Source organism: Entelurus aequoreus, linkage group LG07 (assembly GCF_033978785.1).
Source record: "Entelurus aequoreus isolate RoL-2023_Sb linkage group LG07, RoL_Eaeq_v1.1, whole genome shotgun sequence".
Lineage (NCBI taxonomy): Eukaryota > Metazoa > Chordata > Actinopteri > Syngnathiformes > Syngnathidae > Entelurus > Entelurus aequoreus.
This window is the reverse complement of record NC_084737.1, coordinates 26,941,532-26,967,859: the sequence shown is the minus strand read 5'-3', so window position 1 is coordinate 26,967,859 and position 26,328 is coordinate 26,941,532. Positions and strand designations below refer to the sequence as shown.

General features: G+C 41.8%; 1 protein-coding gene across 3 annotated transcripts in view; it reads right to left on the bottom strand.

Moving 5' to 3' along the window:
* znf385a (zinc finger protein 385A) overlaps positions 1 to 21,623 on the bottom strand; it is a 182,595-nt gene extending 160,972 nt beyond the window's left edge. For 2 of the 3 annotated variants that reach the window (XM_062053085.1, XM_062053081.1), the window contains exon 1: positions 16,677 to 16,699. In XM_062053085.1, the coding sequence (XP_061909069.1) occupies positions 16,677 to 16,692 (16 nt within the window). In that variant the 5' untranslated portion in view covers positions 16,693 to 16,699. Of the gene's footprint in view, positions 1 to 16,676; positions 16,700 to 21,042 lie in introns of those variants that run through there. The other variant, XM_062053083.1, reaches the window with a different exon arrangement.
* Positions 21,624 to 26,328: the final 4,705 nt, after the last annotated feature.

The window sequence follows — 26,328 nt, the reverse complement described above, 5'->3', positions numbered from 1 at the left end:
AGAACATACAGTATTGCGTGGCCAAGGGGTTAAAAAATATCATTAATGAAAAAACACAGAAACCCGCAAAATTAGCTCTGTTTGAAGACCGTGTAGTTAAGGGGAAGAGACTCACCACACAGGCACACAGTAATCCTACCTCAACATGTTCGAACTGCATCCGCCACACATCATTAAAGTTAATCTTGATTTTAGATTGTTTGTTAAGGTTACTATACTGTACATGCTTAGACTTATTTTTACGTTTAAAAACATCAGTATTTAAACAGTAAAAAAAAAAAAAGAAAGAAAAGGTGGTGAAAAAAGTCAAGTTCAAGAAAAAAACATTACCAAGTGAACAGTTTTAGACCAAAAGTAATGTAAAAAAAAAAGGAACTTCATTTTATCAATAGGATGGCTGTTTTTTTAAGGGGAAACCCAATTTTTCTGTCTTTTCTTTTTTAACATGTTTTTTTAGCTTTGTCGCAGTCCGTCAATGATATCAGACATCGGTCCAATATCAAATGATATCGCATGCATCTTGCATCTAAAATCTCTGATATAAGGTGCGATACGAGTAGTCCTGCAGAGCTTTAAATTGCTCTAATAAACACACGAGTTTGGTCTTTTCTTGTATTTGAGGTAAGTCATTTGCAAAAGGTAAACATGGAAGCCAATAGGCTACTACAGTAGGAGCTTGCAGCTACACAAAAGCTAAGCACACAAAAGCGCTCAAGCTAGACGTACGTAATAAGTAACTTTCACTGAACAATATTGCAGTTTCAATGTAAACAAGTATTAAAAAATCCCGGTGCATATGACTAATTAATATAATAATTTAATAAATTTCTGTGACCACTAAATGTCACTAAAAATTAAATAACACTCCACACCAAAAGCATAAAAGATTAATGTTTTTGCATATCTACAATTGTTCTCTGAATAATATCCCTTAATTAACGATTTCACATTATCATTTCACACCGCAATACAATGAAAGTATGTACTTTGATTCATAATGATATCGTATTGGATAAAATTGCATCGGCCAATACTCAAGGCTTAAATATTGGCATCACATTGGACATGAAAAAGTTGTATCGGGAAACTCCCAAATGTTTTTCTCAATGTGTATATTGTTTATTTTGTGTTGCAATAATGCTCCATTGCATTTTACACAGTTAATGTTAATGTGTCTTAAAAGATCTCCTTACAGTTAGTAAGGGAGTTAGGTATAGGCAACATATACACATTTCAAAGAAAACAATTTATCGCAATTTGTAGACCTTCGTCCATCATCAAGAATTGTGATTAACTTTAGAGTTTTTAAGTTGTTTTAGTACAAGATAGAAAATTGGTCATCAGCATATTTCATTGCAGAATTCCCAAGTGTCGTCTGCACTAAATTGTCCTAATGATATCTTGGATATCCAAAGAAGCCCAAAGGTACAAACTGTGCCTCGCATACCAAATATCTGACTCATTAAAGGCGCTGTTTGCAATCTTTATGCGGCTGCCTAGAGGGCGCTAACATTCCAATGTGTTCTAAGCATTATAATTCACCCTCTTCAGGCTTTCAGCGCATAATAAGGTAACTCTAAGGGGTGTCCTGATACAAATGTTTCACTTTTAATACGATACCGATATTGGAGTATTGCAGATGATACTAATTGGATACAACAGCAGTACAAATCAAAGTATGTGCTTTTATTTTGTAGTTTGAAATGTTACAAAAGGTTTGATCGGGTAAAATTACTTAAACAAAGAACAATGGTGGGTATGAAAAACGCTAACATCATGACAGATTTATGCTTTAGACCTTAAGTAATGATTGGTTTTTGGCAACACCTTTTTTTCCACATGAATTCATTAAGTTACACTCATGACATAGTAAGTTGAATGATGCGGACACGTTTGTTACTGGATACTTTAATACCTTTTTTCCTTTAAGACTGTGTATCTGAAGTAAAATGCAACTATATTTATTTCACAGTTATTTTGAAACATATGTTTTGTACTGCAATATTTCTTAACTAAGGATATCTAATACATATGTCTGGCTTGTGTACTTAGCTGTTGTGTAGCTGCAAGTGTGACACTCGGGTCGCATGATGGCGATACCGGTGTGTTCCAGGATGCAGAAGACCTAGAAGGCACCTTAAAGGCCTACTGAAACCCACTACTACCGACCACGCAGTCTGATAGTTTATATATCAATGATGAAATCTTAACATTATAACACATGCCAATACGGCCGGGTTAACTTATAAAGTGACATTTTAAATTTGCCGCTAAACTTCCGGTTCGAAACGCCTCTGAGGATGACGTATGCGCGTGACGTAGCCCGGGGAACACGGGTATGCCTTCCACATTGAAGCCAATACGAAAAAGCTCTGTTTTCATTTCATAATTCCACAGTATTCTGGACATCTGTGTTCGTGAATCTGTTGCAATCATGTTCATTGCATTATGGAGAAAGAAGCTGAGCAAGCAAAGAAGAAAGTTGTCGGTGCGAAATGGACGTATTTTTCGAACGTAGTCAGCAACAACAGTACACAGCCGGCGCTTCTTTGTTTACATTCCCGAAAGATGCAGTCAAGATGGAAGAACTCGGATAACAGAGACTCTAACCAGGAGGACTTTTGACTTCGATACACACACGCCTGTAGAGAACTGGGACAACACAGACTCTTACCAGGATTACTTTGATTTGGATGACAAAGACGCAGACGTGCTACTGTGAGTATGCAGCTTTGGCTTCTAAACATTTGATCGCTTGACCGTATGTGCGCAACTTTTTTTTGCGTATGTACGTAACTTTTTTAAAATATATAAGCTTTATGAACCTTGGGTTAGGTGAACGGTCTTTTGGGCTGAGTGATTGTGTGTGTTGATCAGGTGTTTGAATTGTATTGGCGTGTTCTATGGAGCTAGGAGCTAGCAGAGGAGCTAGGAGCTAGTGTAACAAACACGCAGGTGTTTTTATGCAGGATTAATTTGTGGCATATTAAATATAAGCCTGGTTGTGTTGTGGCTAATAGAGTATATATATGTCTTGTGTTTATTTACTGTTGTAGTCATTCCCAGCTGAATATCAGGTACCGTGAGTATGCAGCCTTGGCTGCTAAACATTTGATAGCTTGACCGTATGTGCGCGTCACGTACGTAAATTTTTTAAAATATATAAGCTTTATGAACCTTGGGTTAGGTGAACGGTCTTTTGGGCTGAGTGATTGTGTGTGTTGATCAGGTGTTTGAATTGTATTGGCGTGTTCTATGGAGCTAGGAGCTAGCAGAGGAGCTAGGAGCTAGCATAACAAATACGCAGGTGTTTTTATGCAGGATTAATTTGTGGCATATTAAATATAAGCCTGGTTGTGTTGTGGCTAATAGAGTATATATATGTCTTGTGTTTATTTACTGTTGTAGTCATTCCCAGCTGAATATCAGGTCACCCCCGGCTCTCACAGCATCTTCCCTATCTGAATAGCTTCAACTCCCCACTAGTCCTTCACTTGCACTTTACTCATCCACAAATCTTTCATCCTCGCTCAAATTAATGGGGAAATTGTCGCTTTCTCGGTCCGAATCTCTCTCACTTCATGCGGCCATCATTGTAAACAATAGGGAACTTTGCGTATATGTTCAATTGACTACGTCACACTACTTCCGGTAGGGGCAAGCCTTTTTTTTTATCAGATACCAAAAGTTGCAATCTTTATCGTCGTTGTTCTATACTAAATCCTTTCAGCAAAAATATGGCAATATCGCGAAATGATCAAGTATGACACATAGAATAGATCTGCTATCCCCGTTTAAATAAAATTCATTTCAGTAGGCCTTTAAATAGACCTAATTGCTAGCAGAAAGCAGGTGTGTGGATCAGTACTCAATATGTGAAGGGGTTACGGAAAAACACCAACACAACAGGAAGTGCCACCAAAATATAAGCGCAGGACAGGAACTAAAACATTAAACACAGGAGAACACTAAAAAACTCCAAATGAAGCACAGCCTGGTTGCGGCCTGAATACTCTATAGCCTGGAAAATATATCCGTATGCATTTTAAAACTATATATCATTGTAAACCACTAATGGTGACATAACCTAGCGGGTGGTGTTCTTGCTATATTGTTTGGTTTAAAAAATGCAACTGTGAGCAAGTTGCTGACAGTTCCTTTAAAGCAGGGGTGTCCAAACTACGGCCTGCATACGTCTTCAAATTGTCCCGCAAGTCGTCATGAGTTTAATAAAGAATCTCACCCAAAGGGAGTACATTCATTTTAATAGTCTGGCAATTTAGATGTTGCTATTATGTCGTCATACAGTGGGTAACGTGAGTAATTCAAGTCAATGACCTTTAATTATGCTCTGAATGGAAATGTGTGCAGCATTTACTTACATGACCCAATGCAAACAAAAACCAAAAAAATCCAATCAACACAAAATGTCAATAGACATGGTCACACATAACAGACTGCTCACTGAACTTTATGGACATTATAAAAAATTGAATTTTCTAAATTACACCCATTACAAAGCATTATGGGAAAAATGCAAAACACTCTCCACACAAAACTTTTTTTGGTGCATTTTTGCTGCCTCATATTTCTGATTGATTACAATATTTTAGGGAGGTTGTCACAGAAGTAACCAAGGTAGAAGTCAACTTTTACATCCAATTATAATAGTTATTGATATATCTGTCACTGCCCGGGCGCATTCCAATGCGCATGCATCTGTGCGCTCTGCTGAGCGCACCTCCAAGAGTGTGCCTGCGCGCGCCACTCCTGCAGAAGCTGCGCCGGTGCACAGCTGCAATCAATCAGCACTCATCACACCTGTCGCTGATGAGCTTCCTGGGCTTCTTAAGCCAGTGCAGACCTGCGTTCTGTGCCAGAACGTAGTTTCCTGTTTTGTACAATAAGCCAACTCATATGCAGCTCTATGCTCTCCCTCTCTGTGTTTTCTCCTCCTCCGTGTTCATTGTGCATTGTCCTGTGTCGTGTCGTTCCAGCAGCATTTCCTCCGTTCCCGCATTACGAGCTGTGTCTCTCGTCTCCCCGTAATCCCTCTGGTTCCCTGGCTGCCTCTTGGAGCTCGACCTCCCGCCTGGACACAAACTCTGACGCCTCGCTATTGCCCCTGACTTCCTGCCTGTCTCACGGACCTTCGAGCCTGCCTTGCTCCTCTTGGTCTTTCGCCTCTCTCTCAACACTACTGGTAACACTCAACAGCTAATCACCACACATAGTCGCACACCATACACTTTTGGATTCGTCACACCCCATTCCCTTGTTTATTAGTATTATTTTCTTATTTATATATACATTACACATATATATATATATATATATATATATATATATATATATATATATATATATATATATATATATATATACACACAATATATATATATTACATATGTATAAATAAACAGAGTTAAACAACGTCCCTCCTGTCTGTGTCGTCTTCTTCCCCTGTACAAACACAACAATACCCATTGTATTAATATAATACGTACACATACACAGTCGCTGTCAAAAGTTTACATACACTTGTAAAGAACATAATGTCATGGCTGTCTTGAGTTTCCAATAGTTTCTACAACTCTTATTTTTTTGTGATAGAGTGATTGGAGCACATACTTGTTGGTCACAAAAAACATTCATGAAGTTTGGTTCTTTCATGAATTTATTATGGGTCTTCTGAAAATGTGACCAAATCTGCTGGGTCAAAAGTATACATACAGCAATGTTAGTATTTGGTTACATGTCCCTTGGCAAGTTTCACTGAAATAACACGCTTTTGGTAGCCATCCACAAGCTTCTGGCAAGCTTCGGTTTGAATTTTTGACCACTCCTCTTGACAAAATTGGTGCAGTTCAGCTAAATTTGTTGGTTTTCTGACGTGGACTTGTTTCTTCAGCATTGTCCACACGTTTAAGTCAGGACTTCGGGAAGGCCCTTCTAGAACCGAAATTCTAGTCTGATTTAGCCATTCCTTCACCACTTTTGACGTGTGTTTGGGGTCATTGTCCTGTTGGAACACCCAACTGCGCCCAAGACCCAACATCCGGGCTGATGACTTTAGGTTGTCCTGAAGAATTTGGAGGTAATCCTCCTTTTTTATTGTCCCATTTACCCTCTGTAAAGCACCAGTTCCATTGGCAGCAAAACAGGCCCAGAGCATAATACTACCACCACCATGCTTGACGGTAAGAATGGTGTTCCTGGGATTAAAGGCCTCACCTTTTCTCCTCCAAACATATTGCTGGGTATTGTGGCCAAATAGCTCAATTTTTGACCACAGAACTTTCCTCCAGAAGGTCTTATCTTTGTCCATGTGATGTCAGATGAAACACAAATTGAGCTGTTATGTTCTTTACAAGTGTATGTAAACATTTGATCGCGACTGTATAAGTATAGGCTATATATCTTACTTTATTTTTTTAATTTTAGCCCAATGCGGCCCCCAAGTAAAAAAGTTTGGACATCCCTGCTCTAAGGCTTTTTAATTACTGTGTCACTTTGACATAAACCCAGAGAGCGGGGCAGCCATGAAGAAAATGGGAAAGAAGGGCTGATCTGCTCGCAGAACATATTTACTCCTGTGTCACTTGGAGACGACCTCCAGAAGCCAGGTGAGCGTGGATGGGGAAGTGGGTGAGTGAATAGAATGAGCGTTAGCTATGCAGACAGGTCAACGTAGAGTGAGGTTTCATGAAGATAGATGAGGCCCGTAGTGCGCACACAAATACAAAGACAAAGAGACAGACAGCCTGCATGGCCCTGAGCTAAGGAGGTGAGCTGTGACTCAGAAGGGCAGCCTGATGTAACATACAACATCCAAAAATGAATAGGGTGTGAGTCAGGCTACACCACTCATAAAAAAATGTTCAGATGAAGTTAAGAAAGCAGAACGTGGGGCAGGAATGTTTCCTGCTTGTCAAACAACCCTCATGCACATTTGGGGTCAGAGTAGTAGCGATACAGTATGTCCTGTCTTAAAAGGATAAGGAGTTCCCTCTAAGCATTTGGCTGCAGACAGTAGCATTGATGTCATGCATTTCGGCCATACTCACTAGAGAAGATACAGTACATGTATGCATAGGTGCCGATCTACATTTCTGCCAGTGGGTACTCAGTGTGTGTGTGTGTGTGTGTGTGTGTGTGTGTGTGTGTGTGTGTGTGTATTAGTGTTGTCCCGATACCAATATTTTGTTACCGGTACCAAAAGTATTTTGGTGCTTTTCTAAATAAAGGGGACTACAAAAAAAATCATTATTGGCTTTATCCATCCATCCATTTTCTACCGCTTATTCCCTTCGGTCGCGGGGGGCGCTGGAGCCTATCTCAGCTACAATCGGGCGGAAGGCGGGGTACACCCTGGACAAGTCGCCACCTCATCGCAGGGCCAACACAGATAGACAGACAACATTCACACTCACATTCACACACTAGGGCCAATTTTAGTGTTGCCAATCAACCTATTTTAACAAAAATTATATTATTGCAAATTAGTCCTTAAATAAAATAGTGAACATACAAGACAACTTGTCTTTTAGTAAATGGGTTGTACCTGTATAGCCCTTTTCTACCTTTTTAAGGAACTCAAAGCACTTTGACACTATTTCCACATTCACCCATTCACACATACATTCACACACTGATGGTGGGAGCTGCCATGCAAGGCGGTAACCAGGACCCATCAGGAGCAAGGGTGAAGTGTCTTGCTCAAGGACACAACGGACATGACTAGGATGGTAGAAGGTGGGGATTGAACCAGTAACCCTCAGATTGCTGGCACGGACACTCTCTCAACTTCGCCACGCCGTCCCCAGCGTAGTAGTAAGTAAACAAACAAACGCAACGTTTCTGTTTCAAACATGTTCTATATACACTTCTGTTAAAATGTAATAATCACTTACTCTTCTGTTGTTTGATACTTTACATTAGTTTTGGATGATACCACAAATTTGGGTATCAATCCGATATCAAGTAGTTACAGGATCATACATTGGTCATATTCAAAGTCCTCATGTGTCCAGGGACATATTTCCTGAGTTTATAAACATAGTATACATTTAAAAAAAACGAAAGAAGATTTTGTGATGTTAAAAAATATCAATGTAATCATAGTAGTTTCGACTAGATACGCTATTGTACATGGTATCATTACAGTGGATGGTAGGTGTAGATCCACCAATGGCGTTTGTTTATATTGTAGCGTCCCGGAAGAGTTGGTGCTGCAGGGTTGATTGATTGATTGAGACTTTTATTAGTAGATTGCACAGTACAGTACATATTCCATACAATTGACCACTAAATGGTAACACCCGAATAAGTTTTTTAACTTGTTTAAGTTGGGGTACACGTTAATCAATTCATGGTATAAATATATACTATCAGCATAATACAGTCATCACACAAGTTAATCATCATCAGGGTATATACATTGAATTATTTACATTATTTACAATCCGGGAATTCTGGGAATTTATTCTGTAGTGTTTATGTTGTGTTGCGGAGGAAATATTCTTCCAAAATGTGTTTGTCGTTGTTGTTTAGTGTGGTTTCACTATATGACACATCTTTATGACAGTGTTAGCATTGTCCATACTGCCACCCTTAGTGTGACATGTATGGCTGTTGAGTAATTATGCCCTTCATTCATAAGTGTTCAATGTCGAGATAAATGTGTCATTAGTTCATGATCGGGTACAATGAAATCTTGATTAGGATTAGATAATTAAAGACTATATGATTTGTGGCTTTTTAATTATGTAAAAAGGAATAAACCGTCACAAAATTAACAACAACAAGATTGATTTTTCTTAAATTATTTTAAAGATTGAAAGTTGCCATCAGTCCCACATGGGTGCTTGGGCCCCGAAGCACCCACGGGATCAGTGCCTATGCATGCATGGTGCCATGTCATCTTATTTCTTTAACATACAATGGGCCTGATTTACGAAGATCTAAAAATACAATGCACCGGACAGCATGAGCAAAAATTAAAATAATTTGTGCTATGAGCGGGTGTGTTGTAGATCTACTAACACTGTGCAATTGAAAAGTGTTGCAGAGGACCTTATTTAAATGAGGATTTTGCATGCATACCACGGAGACAATTATTTTCTGCACATACATGTTATCTGTGTGCGATGTGTTGAAACAGCAGCACACATCTATAATCGCTAACACTTTTTATGAATAAAAATTTAGACAACACAAACATATGCACACTGGCACTTAATCCTGTGAACGAGGCTGCACTAAAATGCAAAAAAAAAAAAAAAAAAAAAGCACAATGAAAGACGTCTTTTTATGTGGGAGGTATATTATAATAAAAAAGTTCCTAAATTAAAAAAAACAAACGACTTAAAAAAAATTTTTTTAAAAGCCAGCAGACACCAAAACACATTAATTGAATTTGTTTTAATCAGCCCCTTAAACCATCCAGCAATGAAATAATAAAAGGAAATCACTAAATAGACGATTTGTCAAATATTTTCTATTTCTGACCGTCCAAAATGTTGACACACACACATAGGATGGAGGATTTTCATCTGTCCATCGCCTGGCTGTGCAGCAGACGCACTAATCATTCAGCCGTGTGTGGAACTGACAGTTTGCGCGTCCTTCTGACATGTGCTAAATAAAACACAAAATAGTGCTCGCAAAACCGTGATGAGTGTTTATAAACCACACTTTCATTGTTTTTAATGTGCAATGACAATAAAAGGTAAACGCTGTAAAATATGATAACACTACTTTATAAAACTACCTTAGTTGTAAGTAGTACATTCTATTTTTTTTTTTTTTTAATAATACGATGTATCTCTGGCACTAAGTGATTTACTTTGATTAAGGGACAAGCGGTAGAAAATGGATGGATGGATGGAAAATAGTATTCCCTCCACCGATCCACAACATCCGCAGTCGAGGTCAGCAGAACACCATCCTCACCATACACGGTGTTGATAGTGCACTGCTTCCCTTTCCTGAGGCGGCGGATGATGGTCCAGAATCGCTTCGAAGCCGTCCGGAAGTCGTTTTCCATGGCTTCCCCGAACTCCTCCCATCTCCGAGTTTTTGCCTCCGCGACCGCTGAAGCCGCACACCGCTTGGCCTGTCGCTACCTGTCCGCTGCCTCAGGAGTCCTATGAGCCAAAAGAACCCGATGGAGGGAATACTCCGAAGACCTCCTCAATCCCACCAACACGTCTTCCTATGAGGAAGCAGTGCCTGGGGAATCTGTGGTGGGCTCTCCTATTTCTGGGGCTGCTGAGGTAGTTAAAAAGCTCCTCGGTGGCAAGGCCCCGGGGGTGGATGAGATCCGCCCGGAGTTCCTTAAGGCTCTGGATGCTGTGGGGCTGTCTTGGTTAACAAGACTCTGCAGCATCGCGTGGACATCGGGGGCGGTACACCTCTGGATTGGCAGACCGGGGTGGTGGTTCCTCTCTTTAAGAAGGGGAACTGGAGGGTGTGTTCTAACTATCGTGGGATCACACTCTTCAGCCTTCCCGGTAAGGTCTATTCAGGTGTACTGGAGAGGAGGCTACGCCGGATAGTCAAACCTCGGATTCAGGAGGAACAGTGTGGTTTTCGCCCTGGTCGTGGAACTGTGGACCAGCTCTATACTCTCGGCAGGGTCCTTGAGGGTGCATGGGAGTTTGCCCAACCAGTCTACATGTGTTTTGTGGACTTGGAGAAGGCATTCGACCGTGTCCCTCGGGAAGTCCTGTGGGGAGTGCTCAGAGAGTATGGGGTATCGGACTGTCTGATTGTGGCGGTCCGCTCCCTGTACGATCAGTGTCAGAGCTTGGTCCGGCAGTGTGGGTTGGACTCCGCCAAGGCTGCCCTTTGTCACCGATTCTGTTCATACCTTTTATGGACAGAATTTCTAGGCACAGTCAAGGCGTTGAGGGGATCCGGTTTGGTGGCTGCAGGATTAGGTCTCTGCTTTTTGCAGATGATGTGGTCCTGATGGCTTCATCTGGCCAGGATCTGCAGCTCTCACTGAATCGGTTCTCAGCTGAGTGTGAAGCGACTGGGATGAGAATCAGCACCTCCAAGTCCGAGTCCATGGTTCTCTCCCGGAAAAGGGTGGAGTGCCATCTCCGGGTTGCGGAGGAGACCCTGCCCCAAGTGGAGGAGTTCAAGTACCTCGGAGTCTTGTTCACGAGTGGGGGAAGAGTGAATCGTGAGATCGACAGGCGGATCGGTGCGGCGTCTTCAGTAATGCGGACGCTGTATCAATCCGTTGTGGTGAAGAAGGAGCTGAGCCGGAAGGCAAAGCTCTCAATTTACCGGTCGATCTACATTCCCATCCTCACCTATGGTAGAAGCAGCCAAAATGAGTTTCCTCCGCCGGGTGGCGGGGCTCTCCCTTAGAGATAGGGTGAGAAGCTCTGCCACCCGGGGGGAGCTCAAAGTAAAGTCGCTGCTCCTCCACATCGAGAGGAGCCAGATGAGGTGGTTCGGGCATCTGGTCAGGGTGCCCCCCGAACGCCTCCCTAAGGAGGTGTTCAGGGCACGTCCGACCGGTAGGAGGCCACGGGGAAGACCCAGGACACGTTGGGAAGACTAGGTCTCCCGGCTGGCCTGGGAACACCTCGGGATCCCCCGGGAAGAGCTGGACGAAGTGGCTGGGGAGAGGGAAGTCTGGGCATCCCTGCTTAGGCTGCTGCCCCCGCGATCCGACCCTGGATAAGCCGAAGAAGATGGATGGATGGATGGATGGATGGATGGATGGATGGATGGATGGATGGATGGATGGATGGATGGAAAATAGTGCGCCCCTCCCCCCATTAAAACTCTTTAAGGTCAGAAAACTCGATATAAATACTGTTTATAGGTTATTGTTTTTTTGTGATGTCAAGGTTTACCATGTTTTTCTATGCAGCATGCAATATTTAGTTACACCACCAGAGGACGCTTGGTGCCTTTGGTATCAGTAGCTGGTGCTGTAGAAGAAGTCCTGTCCGTATGTGATATGAGAAAAGCTGAGGCATCAAGCTCCGGTTGTAACAATGTTTTAATTGTTTTGCAGGTAAGCTGGTTCGCATATAACACACACACGCAGTGTAAAGTTTCTTCTGTACCTTTTAGAGTAAGCAACGTTAAGCTAAGGTCTGTTTTGTTAAGTTTATGAGTTAAAAACGAGTCAAATTCAGGGTTTGATTGATTGATTAAAACTTTTATTAGTAGATTGTATTAGTTAATTGACCACTAAATGGTAACACCCGATTACGTTTTTCAACTTGTTTAAGTCGGGGTCCACATTAATCAATTCATGGTAGATGGTTATCTTCTAAGATGGCGGACGTTGGTCCAACGGTAACCACGGTGACGAAGCAAAATACAGTTAACTTTAGTTTAAGACTAAGTTCACGGCATAAATCCTCAGAGATACTTGAAAATAGGATGTTAAATGCCATTTATGTTACAAGGACATGCCATTTATGTTACAAGGACATGCCAAACGAGTGTTGAGTGTTGTATTGATCATAAGCACAGCAGATATGTGTCAAAGCTGAACTACAGTTATTGTGTGCTAAGGCAGTAGATGTACAGTCGCACCAAGGACAGTAAGGTTGAGTACAAGTAACGGTAAAATGACATAAGAGATAAATACAATCCATAGATTATTAAACGGTGACTAAAAACATGATTTAAAGGAAGATAAACTGTTTTTATATATTTTTTTGAATATTTGTAAAATTGTCTAACTCCAGACATTGTATTTTGAGAACAAGTCCTGTCAGTACGTGATATGAGAAAAGCAGAGGCATCAAGCTGTTTTAATTATTTTGCAGTTTGATCCCGAAAAATAAATGTGTCGCACAACGAAAGAGTTGGCCCATCTTTCGAGCCGTGTAACATATCTAAAAGTTTTTTTTTTCTTTTAAACAAAAGAATGTTACATGTTAAAATTGCGCTGTTTTGGAGGTGGAGGGCAAGCAGCAATTTAATTGATTTATGTTCCATTTCAGTGGGAGATGTTGATTTGAGGCATACTTGCCAACCCCCCCGATTTTCCCGGGAGACTCCTGAATTTCAGTGCCCCTCCCGAAAATCTCCCGGGGCAACCATTCTCCCGAATTTCTCCGGATTTCCACCCGGACAACAATATTTGGGGCGTGCCTTAAAGGCACTGCCTTTAGCGTCCTCTCTCATCGGAAACCTTCACCCCTTAACAGCCGCATGCTGTCCAGGTGTCCACTTTTCCTCCATATAAACAGTGTGCCGGCACAGTCACATAATGTAGCGTTGGACGGGTTTAACAATGGGTCTTTACTGACATGTTGTATGATCACGGTTTAGGTCCAGCCTATCTCGCCGATTGTATTGTACCATATGTCCCGACAAGAAATCTGCGTTCAAAGAACTCTGGCTTATTAGTGATTCCCAGAGCCAAAAAAAAAGTCTGCGGGCTATAGAGCGTTTTCTATTCGGGCTCCAGTACTCTGGAATGCCCTCCCGGTAACAGTTAGAGATGCTACCTCAGTAGAAGCATTTAAGTCCCATTTTAAAACTCATTTGTATAATCTAGCCTTTAAATAGACCCCCCTTTTTTAGACCAGTTGATCTGCCGTTTCTTTTCTTCTCTCCTCTTCTCCCCTGTCCCTTGCGAGGGGGAGTTGCATAGGTCCGGTGGCCATGGATGAAGTGCTGGCTGTCCAGAGTCGGGACCCCGGGTGGACCACTAGCCTGTGCATCGGTTGGGGACATCTCTGCGCTGCTGACCCATCTCCGCTCGGGATGGTTTCCTGTTGGCCCCGCTGTGGACTGGACTCTCGCTGATGTGTTGGATCCACTGTGGACTGGACTTTCACAATGTTATGTCAGACCCACTCGACATCCATTGCTTTCGGTCTCCCCTAGAGGGGGGGGGTTACCCACATATGCGGTCCTCTCCAAGGTTTCTCATAGTCATTCACCGACGTCCCACTGGGGTGAGTTTTTCCTTGCCCGTATGTGGGCTCTGTACCGAGGATGTCGTTGTGGCTTGTACAGCCCTTTGAGACACTTGTGATTTAGGGCTATATAAATAAACATTGATTGATTGATTGATTGATTGATTGATTGATCTTTTAACTGGTTTAATGATAACGTTAATTTCAAGCACACACACCCACAAGTAAATGCAAGGCATACTTGCTCAACAGCCATACAGGTCACACTGAGGGTGGCCGTATGAACAACTTTAACACTGTTACTAATATGCGCCACACTGTGAACCCACACCAAACAAGAATGACAAACACATTTTGGGAGAACATCCGCACCGTAACACAACATAAACACAACAGAACAAATACCCAGAACCCCTTGCAGTACTAACTCTTCCGGGAGGCTACAATAACATCTACGCTTTTGGAGCTCAGTGCACAACTGCACACACAACAAGAAGGAGACGAAGCAGAAGAACGAAGAAGAGACATGGCGACGACAAGTAAGAAGAAGAAATACACTTGCAAGTTCCAAAAGGATTGGAAAAAATAATTTAATTTAATCCAAGACCGCTCGAAGGGGAAGAGGTATGCTGCCTGCACCTCAACCCCGCCCCCGCAACACTGCCCCCATAACCACCCCCCCCCCCTATCTCCTCTCCAGAATTCGGAGTTCTCAAGATTGGCAAGTATGATTTGAGGTACAAGTGTTGAGTTAAAAACTCCATCACAGAACCAATTAAGCTCGTAAATTGAGGTACTACCGCATTTGTCATCGCCATCAGAGCACTCAACTATATCCACCTGCACACAGGACTATGCCCTTACAAAGCTATGTTAGTCTTAACTTGACGTCCAACCACAATATTTGCAGGTAAACATAGGATGTAGCGACACACATGCAGACAGTCAGCACACATATTTACATTACACACTAGAGATGCGCGGATAGGTAATTATTTCATCCGCAACCGCATCACAAAAGTCGTCATCCACCCGCCATCCACCCGAACTAACATTTTATCAAAACCACAACCGCCCGCCACCCACCCGTTGTTATATATCTAATATAGACGATGCAAGGCATTCCTGTTAAAGAAAGGAGACTGAGCCAATGCAGCAGAGACATTCAATGTGTGCCAAAAAATACATAGTTAAATGTTGTTACCCACATACGAAAAACGAGCAGCACTCTTTGAAACAGGCAATTATTCATCAGGCACTGCTGCAGCTGTCACACCAAATTTCTTCCCCCTACAAAAACCTCCCCCCCCCCCATTTACTTCCGTGGTCATTGACAGCGATCGATAGCACTTTGACTGCCCGTCGCTGGAAGGATACTTCGTCTTCGACAGCTGCTGGAATCTGAAGAAATCGATTGGTTTTTTTTTGTACAGGCACGAAACAGGACAGTCGCGTACGGGTTAAGGACCCCCAGCAACTTTGTGACTTTATTGGACGCAGCCCCGGAAGTAAATGGGGGGGGGGGGGGAGGCTTCTGTAGGGGGGAAGAAATTTGGCGTGACAGCTGCAGCAGTGCCTGATGAATAATTGCCTGTTTCAAAGAGTGCTGCTCGTTTTTCGTATGTGGTTAACAACATTTAACTATGTATTTTTTTTTTCTGAATTGGTTTAACCGCTACCCGCCCGAATCTATTTAAAATCAATTTTTTTCGTCATGCCTCCGCCGACCCGCGGATTGTCCGCGGAGTCCGCGGTTGTGTCCGCAAACCGCGCATCTCTATTACACACATATTTTCATCTGAACATTGTTGTTTTTCCACACTTGTCAGGGAAATGTCCGTCCAACATTTACAGATCCGTATCAGTGCACTGAATATGATGATAGAAGGTCCATATCAGGCCGCGTCAGTATTGCAAAGGTCATTGCAATGACATTAGCCTTTTCAGAGGATGAAAGCCACAAATGTCAAATTGCTCAACAGACACACATCATCATGTAAACGCCGCAGAATTTCAGACTGGGGAAATCATGCAGTACAGGAAGAAACGTAAGGTAGATACATATCTGAATGGCAGCTTATTAGGAGAACATTTTTGGCAGGTGCTAAAGTCGAAGAATCCACAGACCATTAAATGCGATAAAAAGCAGATTGATTTGGTGTGAGTCAAACAACCTAACAAAGGTGCAGGCAGTGAGCTAAAAATGAATCCCTCTAAAGTTGGACATCATCATGTGTTTTTCTTTTGCTTCTATAGGCGTCGCTCTGCTGATTGAGTTGTTGTCACTGTTGCAGCTTAGCATTAATCACACAAATACCATTTGCAAGAGCTGCCCCCAGCTGCAACCTGACCAAGTCTAATTGTCTAATTGTTAAATAGTCCCCTTTGACCAGCTTCAGACAGGGGGGCGAATTTAAAATAATGTGTAAACTCCCCAAGAAATACAAACAAGACAAAACTAAAACTTGCTTTAAGGCCCACATGTTGTCTGCATAATCATTACAGGCGCCTGCTTGAAAAACACGCTTGCCCTGAGAGCACCGGAGCAGAGCTTGAATCAGTCTAGGCATGCGTTAACACAAAGTGGCGTCTCGGCAATGCACGCAGCGACACAATTAATACATACAGACTCCCTGACACAACCGTACACACATTAGTATGTTTGCAGATGCGGGTGGGCAACCGCATCGCTAGTTAAATGCATAAACATGTCCTTTTCTAGCTTACAAATACACAGGCGCGCATGCATGATCGGTCATTTGGACTTACAGTGGCAAGATCCCATCCTCTGTGTGAATGCACAAGCCAGCTATGTAGAGCACACTGGATCCCTCTCTCTGACATGGCCACTATGAGACCAGAATACTAAATAAGAAAGTGCTGGCTGAGTCAGAACACAGCAGGACTGCTTAAAAAAAAACTAACTGCTACACTGTGCCACAGGCAGCTGAATAAAATGTGAATTTATCAGAGTCGTTTCATATTCAGACGTTTTGCCAGGACCAAATGTCATGAAATGAAGGAATTAAGGACAACAATATAGGTTAATGCATCAGATCTTATACTGTAATTTCAAGGTAAATAAGACCCTCAATGTCTGTGAGCAGAACAGTGAGGACATCAGAGGAATCTGATTGAATGTTTGATAAGTTATTGGTGATACAGTGACATTACTACCACTGGTCTCATCTATAAAGATTGTGTACGCACAAAACTGGGATGAAAAGTTGCTTACGGTGTTTTCCACGTAAAGTGTGTGATCTGTGTGTTATCAATTAATTCATTTAAATAGCCATCTGTTATTTTTTTCTTTGTGGACTTCATATTTATAGATGAGATTAGGGATGATGCTCGAAACCGATTTTCCCGGTTGTTCGATAAGAAAAGAACCGAGTCCTCGGACTCGAATCCCTTTTTGAGAACCGGTACCCGTTATCGAGACCACTATAGTAAAGAAAAAGAGTTGGTTATTTATTCGAATCCCTGGGAACGAATCCCGTCCCGACAAGAAATGCCCCGTAGGACATCACAAGAAATGACGTCACGTAGCTCAGTCATTTGTCACGGTGGGGTGCAACGTGCTGCCGTTCGTTCTCCCGGGACGCAAAACTGACGGCTCCGGACAAAAGCTAGCAGGTAGGAGATGATTTATTTCTCATAAATCATACACATTACAACAGACAGGAACGAAACAAAAGGAAAGCGTGCCCTTCGCACGAGAAGCTAAAGCAAAAACTTACTTAGCACAGGAATACTAGAAGCTAAGGTAACTTAGCACAGGAATCATGCGCTCGAAAACCAGAATGCCAACGTAGCTTTTGCAAATGCAAACAATGAAGCCACGACGAGTGACCGGAAAAGGCAGGCTTAAATAGAGTCTCTGATGAGCAACAGGTGCGCGTACAAGGCAGGTGAAAATCATAAGTAACCATGGTGACTAAAACAAACCCCCGAAGTGCACAAAACAACTAAGGAAGTCCAAAACTAACAGAACATAACTAAACAAAACATGATCCGACAAATATATACATCATTTACTGACCTTTTTATAATAAAATATCTGTGAATTAGTATATACAACAGTTTTGTAATATGTAATTAATTAATTCAGTCATTATTAATATACTGAGATGAAAAATATCTTATTTTCAATAAGGTTGAAAGTATTTCTCATAATTCTTCTTCTTTGTACTTTGTAAGCACTATTCATTTGGACAACCTCTTAAACTGGATCATATCAGTACAATGTTTAACTTCTTTACTTAATCCATTCCATCATTTAATATCACATCATTTTAGCTGTTTGCAATTTTACCAAATCATCGAACTTTAATATTTTTGACTCAATAAATAAAGTGTTTGTATGTTCCCTATATACAACATTATGTATCAGTCTAATTGATCTTTTTTGTAACACGGTTAACGAATGTAGCGCACATTTGTAGTTATTTCCCCACATGTCTGCACAATAACTCAGATATGGTAATACTATCGTAGCGAGCAGTACAGAATGTGAAGTGATTTGTTAAACCAAATGTATGTTTTTTTCCAGCTACAACAACCTATCTGGACTTGATAAGAGAATCGATAAGGAATCGGTTCGATAAGAAGATTTGATAATAGGCTCAAACTCGATAATTTCTTATCAAACATCATCCCTAGATGAGATACCTGAATATTGAAAACAATGATTACTACATTGTTACTTGAACTAAAGAGTAGCAAACTTAAGGTGGAACTTTCCTTTTTTTTTTTTTTTTTGCCCATCATTCACAATCCCTATGTAAGACAAGAACACAAATGTCTTTCTTTTTTCATGCCTTACAATTTGTCATATACACCAAGTACAAGGTGGCTAACAATCCAGCTAATTAGAGTCCTTGATTTCTCCCACAAACATACAAAAAAACGCCAACAATGCTCCATTTTAATGTCGTGACCTGAATATTAATCAAGTATTAACAATTCTGTTATTATAAGCGCTAACACCGAGAAACGACTTTTAGCGACGCCGTGACAACAGAGAGGTAACTACCCTAGCAGCTATTGACATACTGAGCCAGTGAGTTGCTGCATCACCTCTGAGCTGGTGAAAGGTAATGCTAGATTACAAATCATGTCTCTCACGTGTATAGAAGAAGGTTGTTGCCATAAACCGAGAAGTTGGTCAACTTTGACTGTAACTGTTTTTTTTTTCCCGTGTCAGGATTATGATTAATTCTTCCCTCCCCCAGGGAGAGCAGACATTGTACAGTAAATGATTGTTTTATTATGTTAGTAGTTTGTATTTCTTGTTTAGCATTTAGCACTTGGTAGATCTGTTTATCACTCAGCTTCTAAAATTTGTAGATCATCCTCGGTATAATCAGGCTCAAAAACATATGGTTCTGGATCATAATTTTTCCAAAGTAGTAGTCGGCGCTCAAAAAGTCTGCCGTGATCAGCAGTAGTTGTTGAAGAAAATAATGAACTTTGTGATGTGTGAAATGTGTGAAATTAATGTGCTACTGTTTACTTAGAATGACCGAAATACATAAATATTACATATTATTATGAATGTTCCTATTACTACATTACATACAGTATATGCTCACAGCATGTATATAAAACATTGATGAAGGTTTTTGGATGTTTTTTAGGGTTTTATAGGCAAAAAAAAGAGCAAATCCCATTACCTCCATTGTTAGCTGACTTTTGATCGCATTTATTTGCGAGTTAGAATGCATAGAAAAAAGAAAATCCTATGTGTTCTTATCTCACATAAGTATTGTGAATGATAGGCAAAATTCCAAAAAAAGAGTGTAAGAGTGTTTTGAGATATGAACTGTCTCTCCACTAATTGTTATTGTTTAAGTTGCAAGAAAAAATTGGAGTTATTCATACCAAATGTTACAGAGAACCCTGTAAAATCTGACCAAAACATCTGTAATATTAGCTTATAGCTAGAGATGGACACAACTTGGTTTGTCCAAGCATGGTGAGAAAGAAAGTTAGAGAGAACAGTGCTGAAAAGAAGAAGTGGGTAGAATTCATTGAATTAAATAAAGAAATCTTCAAAAATATGGTTTGGCGAAGCAATCTGAGGGTATATAACGCAAGCCAAGAATCTTAAGAAAATATTGGAACAGCCGACATTTATCCATGAAAATATGTACAAGCTGCTGATGGTGTGTTTGACGCCAAGCAGCTCGAAGGCGATAGATTAGTCCTCTCTCCAAGGTAAATGCTGAGCGTCATTATTACATTACTTCATAAAACTACTGTAGTTGTTAGTCGTGCATTCTATTGTATTGTTTTTATACAATATTTCTCATGTAAAAGTTAGTAGTTTTTTCTTTAAAGGCAATGTTACATGATAATCAAACCCCAGCTGAGTCATACCAGAGACTACAAAAATGGGACCCATTACCTCCCTGCTTGGCACTCAGCATCAAGGGTTGGAATTGGGGGTTAAATCACCAAAATGATTCCCGGGCGCGGCCACCGCTGGTGCTCACTGCTCCCCTCACCTCCCAGGGGGTGAAACAAGGGTATGGGTCAAATGCAGAGTGTAATTTCACCACACCTAGTGTGTGTGTGACTATCATTGGTACTTTAACTTGTTTTAACTTTAACATTAAAGGTGTGCTGTCCAATTAAATTGATTTCAGTTCATTTCAATAGGTAATGTGTTTTGAGTTAAGCACCAATTAACCTCGTAAAATTGATGTACTGCAGTGTAGCAATATTCCAGAACTTGTAACCGTTTGGACAGACTCCCAACGCGAAGAAGATGCAATCCTTTAAATCGTTGGTGTATATAATCAGCTCATGCAGTTAAGTTAGCAGAGCTTCGCCAGCTCCTCCGTGACATGTGAACTCGGTCACGTGACCCTAAACACCCAAAAATAATCATACAATTGGGCTCTAAGCCCTTTGACCTTCACTGTCATCACTCACACCTGCCCTGTTAATGGCACACCAGTGCGATCATTACAAGCCCTCACCGCGGTTTAAGGGTTTATCCTGCCGCTCCGTGTTGACAGATGTGGAATTAACACCAGGCAGAGGATCCTACTAATGACCGGTGGCAAGCTTAGAATTTAGTCCAACAACATGCGTGATAAAAAAAAAAAAAGGAAGCTGAAAAACTCACCCAAAATCATGCTGTGTGTTGGAAGTGGTGCCCTCCACAAATAACTCCAACGTCCCTCCTCAGAGTTGTCCTCAACAATCCCGAAGGAGTCAACTCAGATGATGTGGGGAGAGACAACTGCTGTTGCACATGCCTGCACTCTCCAGGTGAAAAGCTAGGTGTGTGTGTGCATGTGTGTGTGTGTGTGTATGAGAAAATGAGAGGGAAGGAGCACGTGTGTGTGTGTGTATGTGTGTGTGTGGAGGAGGGGTCCAGTGCTCCTGCAGCTGTCGTTCAGGTATACACTATATGGAGGGGTTTAGTTGCAAAGGGGAGCAAGAGAGAGGAGTCAGTAGGAGGAACCTAAAGTGAGGTAACCAATCAGAGGTGGAGTCTACACAGCCTAGTTCTTCTTCTGTTCTTCTTCAGTAGCCAGGAGGGATTGCAGTGATCTCCATCGAAAGAGCTGACAAACAACTTCTTCCCTTTCGTAAGGCGCTCCAGGGGGGTCGGGAGAAGAAGCTTCCAATGCACACAACTCTGCAAAAACACACACTCGCTTTTCCACGGCTGGGTCTCTCGTTTTTGGGGTTGGGTATAACCTCCAGGCACCTTGCATGCCTTCACTCTGATTGGTGGTGGCCACGACCAATGGGAGCTGCTGCAGACACTTGTCATCATGCAGGGAGGAAGTGCATGACTGAGAATGTTATCTCCTCCCACCACGGTTTCTCTCAGTCTTTTCCCACAATCCCCATCATCTACACACACACACACACACACACACACCCTCCGGGCTATTTGATTGTCACATCTGTTTATTGCGATTCTTGTCCATCGCCGCTCTCCTCTATGTGTCCTTTGACTTTGTGTGACTATGTGGACTTGCCAAAGGATTAACCTCCTCCCTTGCTTCTACCTTTTCTCTTAACCTGCTCAGGCAAGGTTACCTTCCCGGGCAAGAAGGCACAGGGAGGTGGTGGCGTGTGCAAAAAAGAAGCGATGCAATAGAAAGCGACAGAGCAGAGGAAGCAGTGAGAAAGAAGGGCAGAGATGAAGGCAAATGCAAAGTGACAGTGTGATGAGGAGATGTGGAGTGACAAGAAGAGATGACTGGGGGGGATGCAAAGTCACGGGAGAACGGCACCAGAAAACGGAACGTTGTACAACACAGCGGTTCTGACTAATTGAAGAGGAGCCACTCAGCAGTTTCATTCGCACCAAGAAGCTCGACTCCAACAACTGCTCTGTTTCACAGACCAAAGCCAAAAGAAAGGGCACCTTTTGAAAAAGCACACAGGCGTGATGTTACTGCCAAGCTTTGCGCTTAAAAGAAGGCTTAACAAAGCTGTCAAAAAATTAATCCCCCCCGGGCGGGAGTGCTCACAAATGCATACTGTATATAGACACGTGAGCCCGAGGCTATAAAGAAAACACTGCCTGATGTTCACAGCACCTCTTCTTGTCCTGCATGCTCCCTCGTGTGCTCTTCTGTCATCACAAGAACCCCACCGCCCATCGCCGTTGCTCCACCAAACCGCCCTGCTTACTTACACTCGCAGGCGGAGGCGGTGAGTCACCGGGAGCTGAAGAGAATACTAAGAAGGCTTCCTGACTCCACCAGCTCCGTCGTGTGTAAACACCGAAAGACTTTTGGTGGCCACAAACTGATTGGAAGTGAGTGTAAAATCCACTAGTGAACATATGAGTATATATTAAGAGCTTCCCACACAGAACCCAACTAGGAGGAAACACCTGCTATATGTGGCTGATTGTACAAAGTAGCTAGTGTGGCCAATGTAGAACAAGCTGCACAATGCAAACAGACTGGCTTAGCTCTCAAGACATAACTAAGACTTTGTTGGGGATGGCTTTGTAGCTTACCTCTGGTTTGTGCAAGGATTCACCCGTCCTGCTCCATGGTTTGCACGTCCTGTTTGTTTTGCCTTGTTTCACCCCAGCGATCTGCATTTTCTTGCCTTATTTTTGCAGTTTGTTTTTAAAGTTAAAGTTAAAGTACTACTGATAGTCACACGCACACTAGGTGTGGTGAAATTACCCTCTGCATTTGACCCATCCCCTTGTTCCATCCCCTGAGAGGTGAGGGGAGCAGTGAGCAGTGGTCGTGCTCGGGAATCATTTTGGTGATTTAACCCCCAATTCCAACCTTTGATGCTGAGTGCCAAGCAGGGAGGTAATGGGTCCCATTTTTAATAGTCTTTGATATGACTCAGCCGGGGTTTGAACTCACGACATACCAATCTCAGGGCGAACAAACTAACCACTGCCGCGACCACGCTGGTGCTTTTTTTCTTGATACCTAATAAATAGACCTTCTGCCTGTATTTGGCTGCTGTCTCTGCAATCCTGGGTTCACACCATATGCCGACATGCCAGAACATAACATCCACATGCCTCTCTCAGCCATTAGACCAACATTTTATTTTTTTTATTTTTTAAAAGTAAATCACAATTTATTTGTATAGCCCTTAGTCAGAAGTGCCTCAGAGGATAGCATCGGACTGTCTGCCCCGCAGGATGAATTTGAGGACCAGTCATAGACAATTTAGATTGAAATGCAAATTTTATTTTCACTCGCATAGACAACATTCTGACTTGGATTGTGTCCCTGGCTTTGAGACTCTCCCAAAGGACAGTGCGGCGAAGACACAACAAACTCCCTTCTTGTCTCTCATGGACACACACCTGTTGTTGTTGACTTTGGATTGACTGGCAAGAACACCAAGGCCGCAGAACAAAGACACTGGGCAGGCTTACACACGCATCCACAAAAAATATACGACACACACACATACCCCACCCCTTGACGCGAATCCCTTCGGGGTGATGGACGGCTGGGCAGCGCCTGAAGAGCTGTATCCTGCCACCATAGCCCCCACTCCCTCCCCTCTGTTGCAAGTCTCAAGATGTATGTTGTAATATGTACAGTATATATGCTTTGCTATGGAGGTTTTTTTTACCAGTCTAGATAGTATTCTTTTACTCATCCTCCCCCAGCGTTGACCTTTTTCCCCATCTTTTACGGGGCTCCTTGTGGCGACCCATCAGCGTTCCTGTTCTGTAGCCCTGTACACTGTTTGTTTGTCTAATCTTGAACTGGTTTGTGCTGAAAACAAAGTTTCATTGTACTTGTGCAATGACAATAAAGACCTACCTACCTACCTACTTCGCTGCTGTCTCTGCATCCTGGGTTCACACCATATGCCGACATACCAGAACATAACATCCACATGCTTCTCCCAGCCATTAAACCAACATTTATGTATTTATTTTTAACAAAGTAAATCACAATTTAAATCACAATTTATTTGTATAGCCCTAAGTCAGAAGTGCCTCAGAGGGCTTCACAAACCACAACAACATGTCCTGATCTGAACCCACAATCCCAAGCTAGGAAAAAGAAGGAACCTTGGTAAGGGGGCGCAGATGTTAGGACCCCTCTTGCGTGACCGGCTTCAATGGCTACCGAGTGGGTACATTATTGAATTGTTACAATAATAGTTCATGTGAGAGTCCAGTCCATCGGGAAGCCAGCGGAGGTCGTAGGGTGATCTACTTGCATGTCGTCATGACGTCACAAATTGATGCATAAAAGAGTAGTAAATAAGGGTAAGTAAGTAAAACATTTTTTAAGGGACTGTTCAGCGTAAAACTAGCAATTTTATTAGCAAATACATATTTCTCCAAAATATTTGCTGCTGTGCCTTTTATGCAGAACCCAGCAAAGTGGAATATGGTACCAACTATTACAGAAGGAAATGCTTTTAACGCAACAGAGCAAAAGAAACGAGCGCAATGATGTTAAACTTCAGACCACAGAATAGCCTTATATACTCCCTTTGGCCTTCAGATTGCGGAAACTTTGTGGTTCAACTCAGTTTCTCCCATTCATGTCAAGGACAATTGTAGAACAGCGAAACAAGAAAAAGGTGTGAAAATGTCTCCTTTTAGAGGCAGTGCAGGATGGGCTAATTAGTGCTATTTTGAATTAGTTGGACCTTACATAAAATCGAATTGTGACCATATCAGTAATAATCAAAAGGTAGCAAAATAACAATAATCTTGATCAACTTTCTTCAAGCTGCATTCTAGGGATGTGCCGATCGATCGGCCACTGATCAGTATGAAACCGTTTTTGTAAAAAGCTGCGAGATCGCCATTGCCACTTATTGGCTTTTTATTGCCGATCACAAACAATGAGCCCCTCTGGCTGACATTGGGTTTATTTGTAGTCCCGTGACTGACAACCTAGCAGCTAATTATGTATCTCCATACAGAGTGTAAAGCCGCTCCCGTAAGTTCTTAATAATAACCTCCATTACGGCAAATAAACTGTGATTCTCAGTATCTCAAGTATCAGTATCAAGTATCACTGGAGGACGAGGTTGAACATGTTACACACCGAGGGCAAACCAGAAGCAGGTATGCTAATAGCTAACTTAGCTTTAAACATCACAAGAAATAAGTGCTTAATAAAGTTTAAGAAGTGTTGATGGAACCGTGTTACAGAAGGAATTAAGCAACTGAGACAATGAAATTAAAAAGTAGAATATTAAGAGTTTAGAGAGAGGATAATATAACAACTGTTGGTGTGTCAGCATTGTCACAGTCAGTACACGACATGAAGAGGGCAGATCGATCCACAAATTGGTGTTGTCATTACTATCACTATATGATAGATACTTGACTGATTAGGTCGATATTTTAAATTTTCTCAAAATCTTTTTTTGTTGTTTTTGTTTATGTTAACGAACACAAAACCAAAGATTAGTAGATAGTACTTTTTTAGTTGTGTACTACTGACTTTTTTTTTCTCAATTAGTTGTATGTTGTAAAAGGAGAATAAAAAACTAGTTTAAATATTGTGTTGATATTGTTAAACTGTCAATAGCACTCGCTATATATAAATGTGAACATTTTTATAGATAATACATGTGATCGGTATCTGTATTGGTATTGTTCGGTCTCACTCATGGATGATCGCAATCGACCACATAAAACGCTGATCAAACCGTCCGTACTGCATTCCCTTTTTTATGTCGGTGGCATTTTTGTAACTATTGTGCAATAGACGGACAGAAAAAGGTCCATTTTGAAAATGATCAATATTCCAATGCATCAATACGGCCGTGATGTGTGAAGGTCTCGCTGTGAGCTGTGTGTGTGTTTATCAGCACAAAAGTTAAGGTATAGGGTTTCCTCAATTAGTTGTGCTGCTATCAATAATTCAGAGATGGTCCTTGTCTGCGCTCAATGGTCCGAGTGCTAATGTGTTGTCGGACCAAC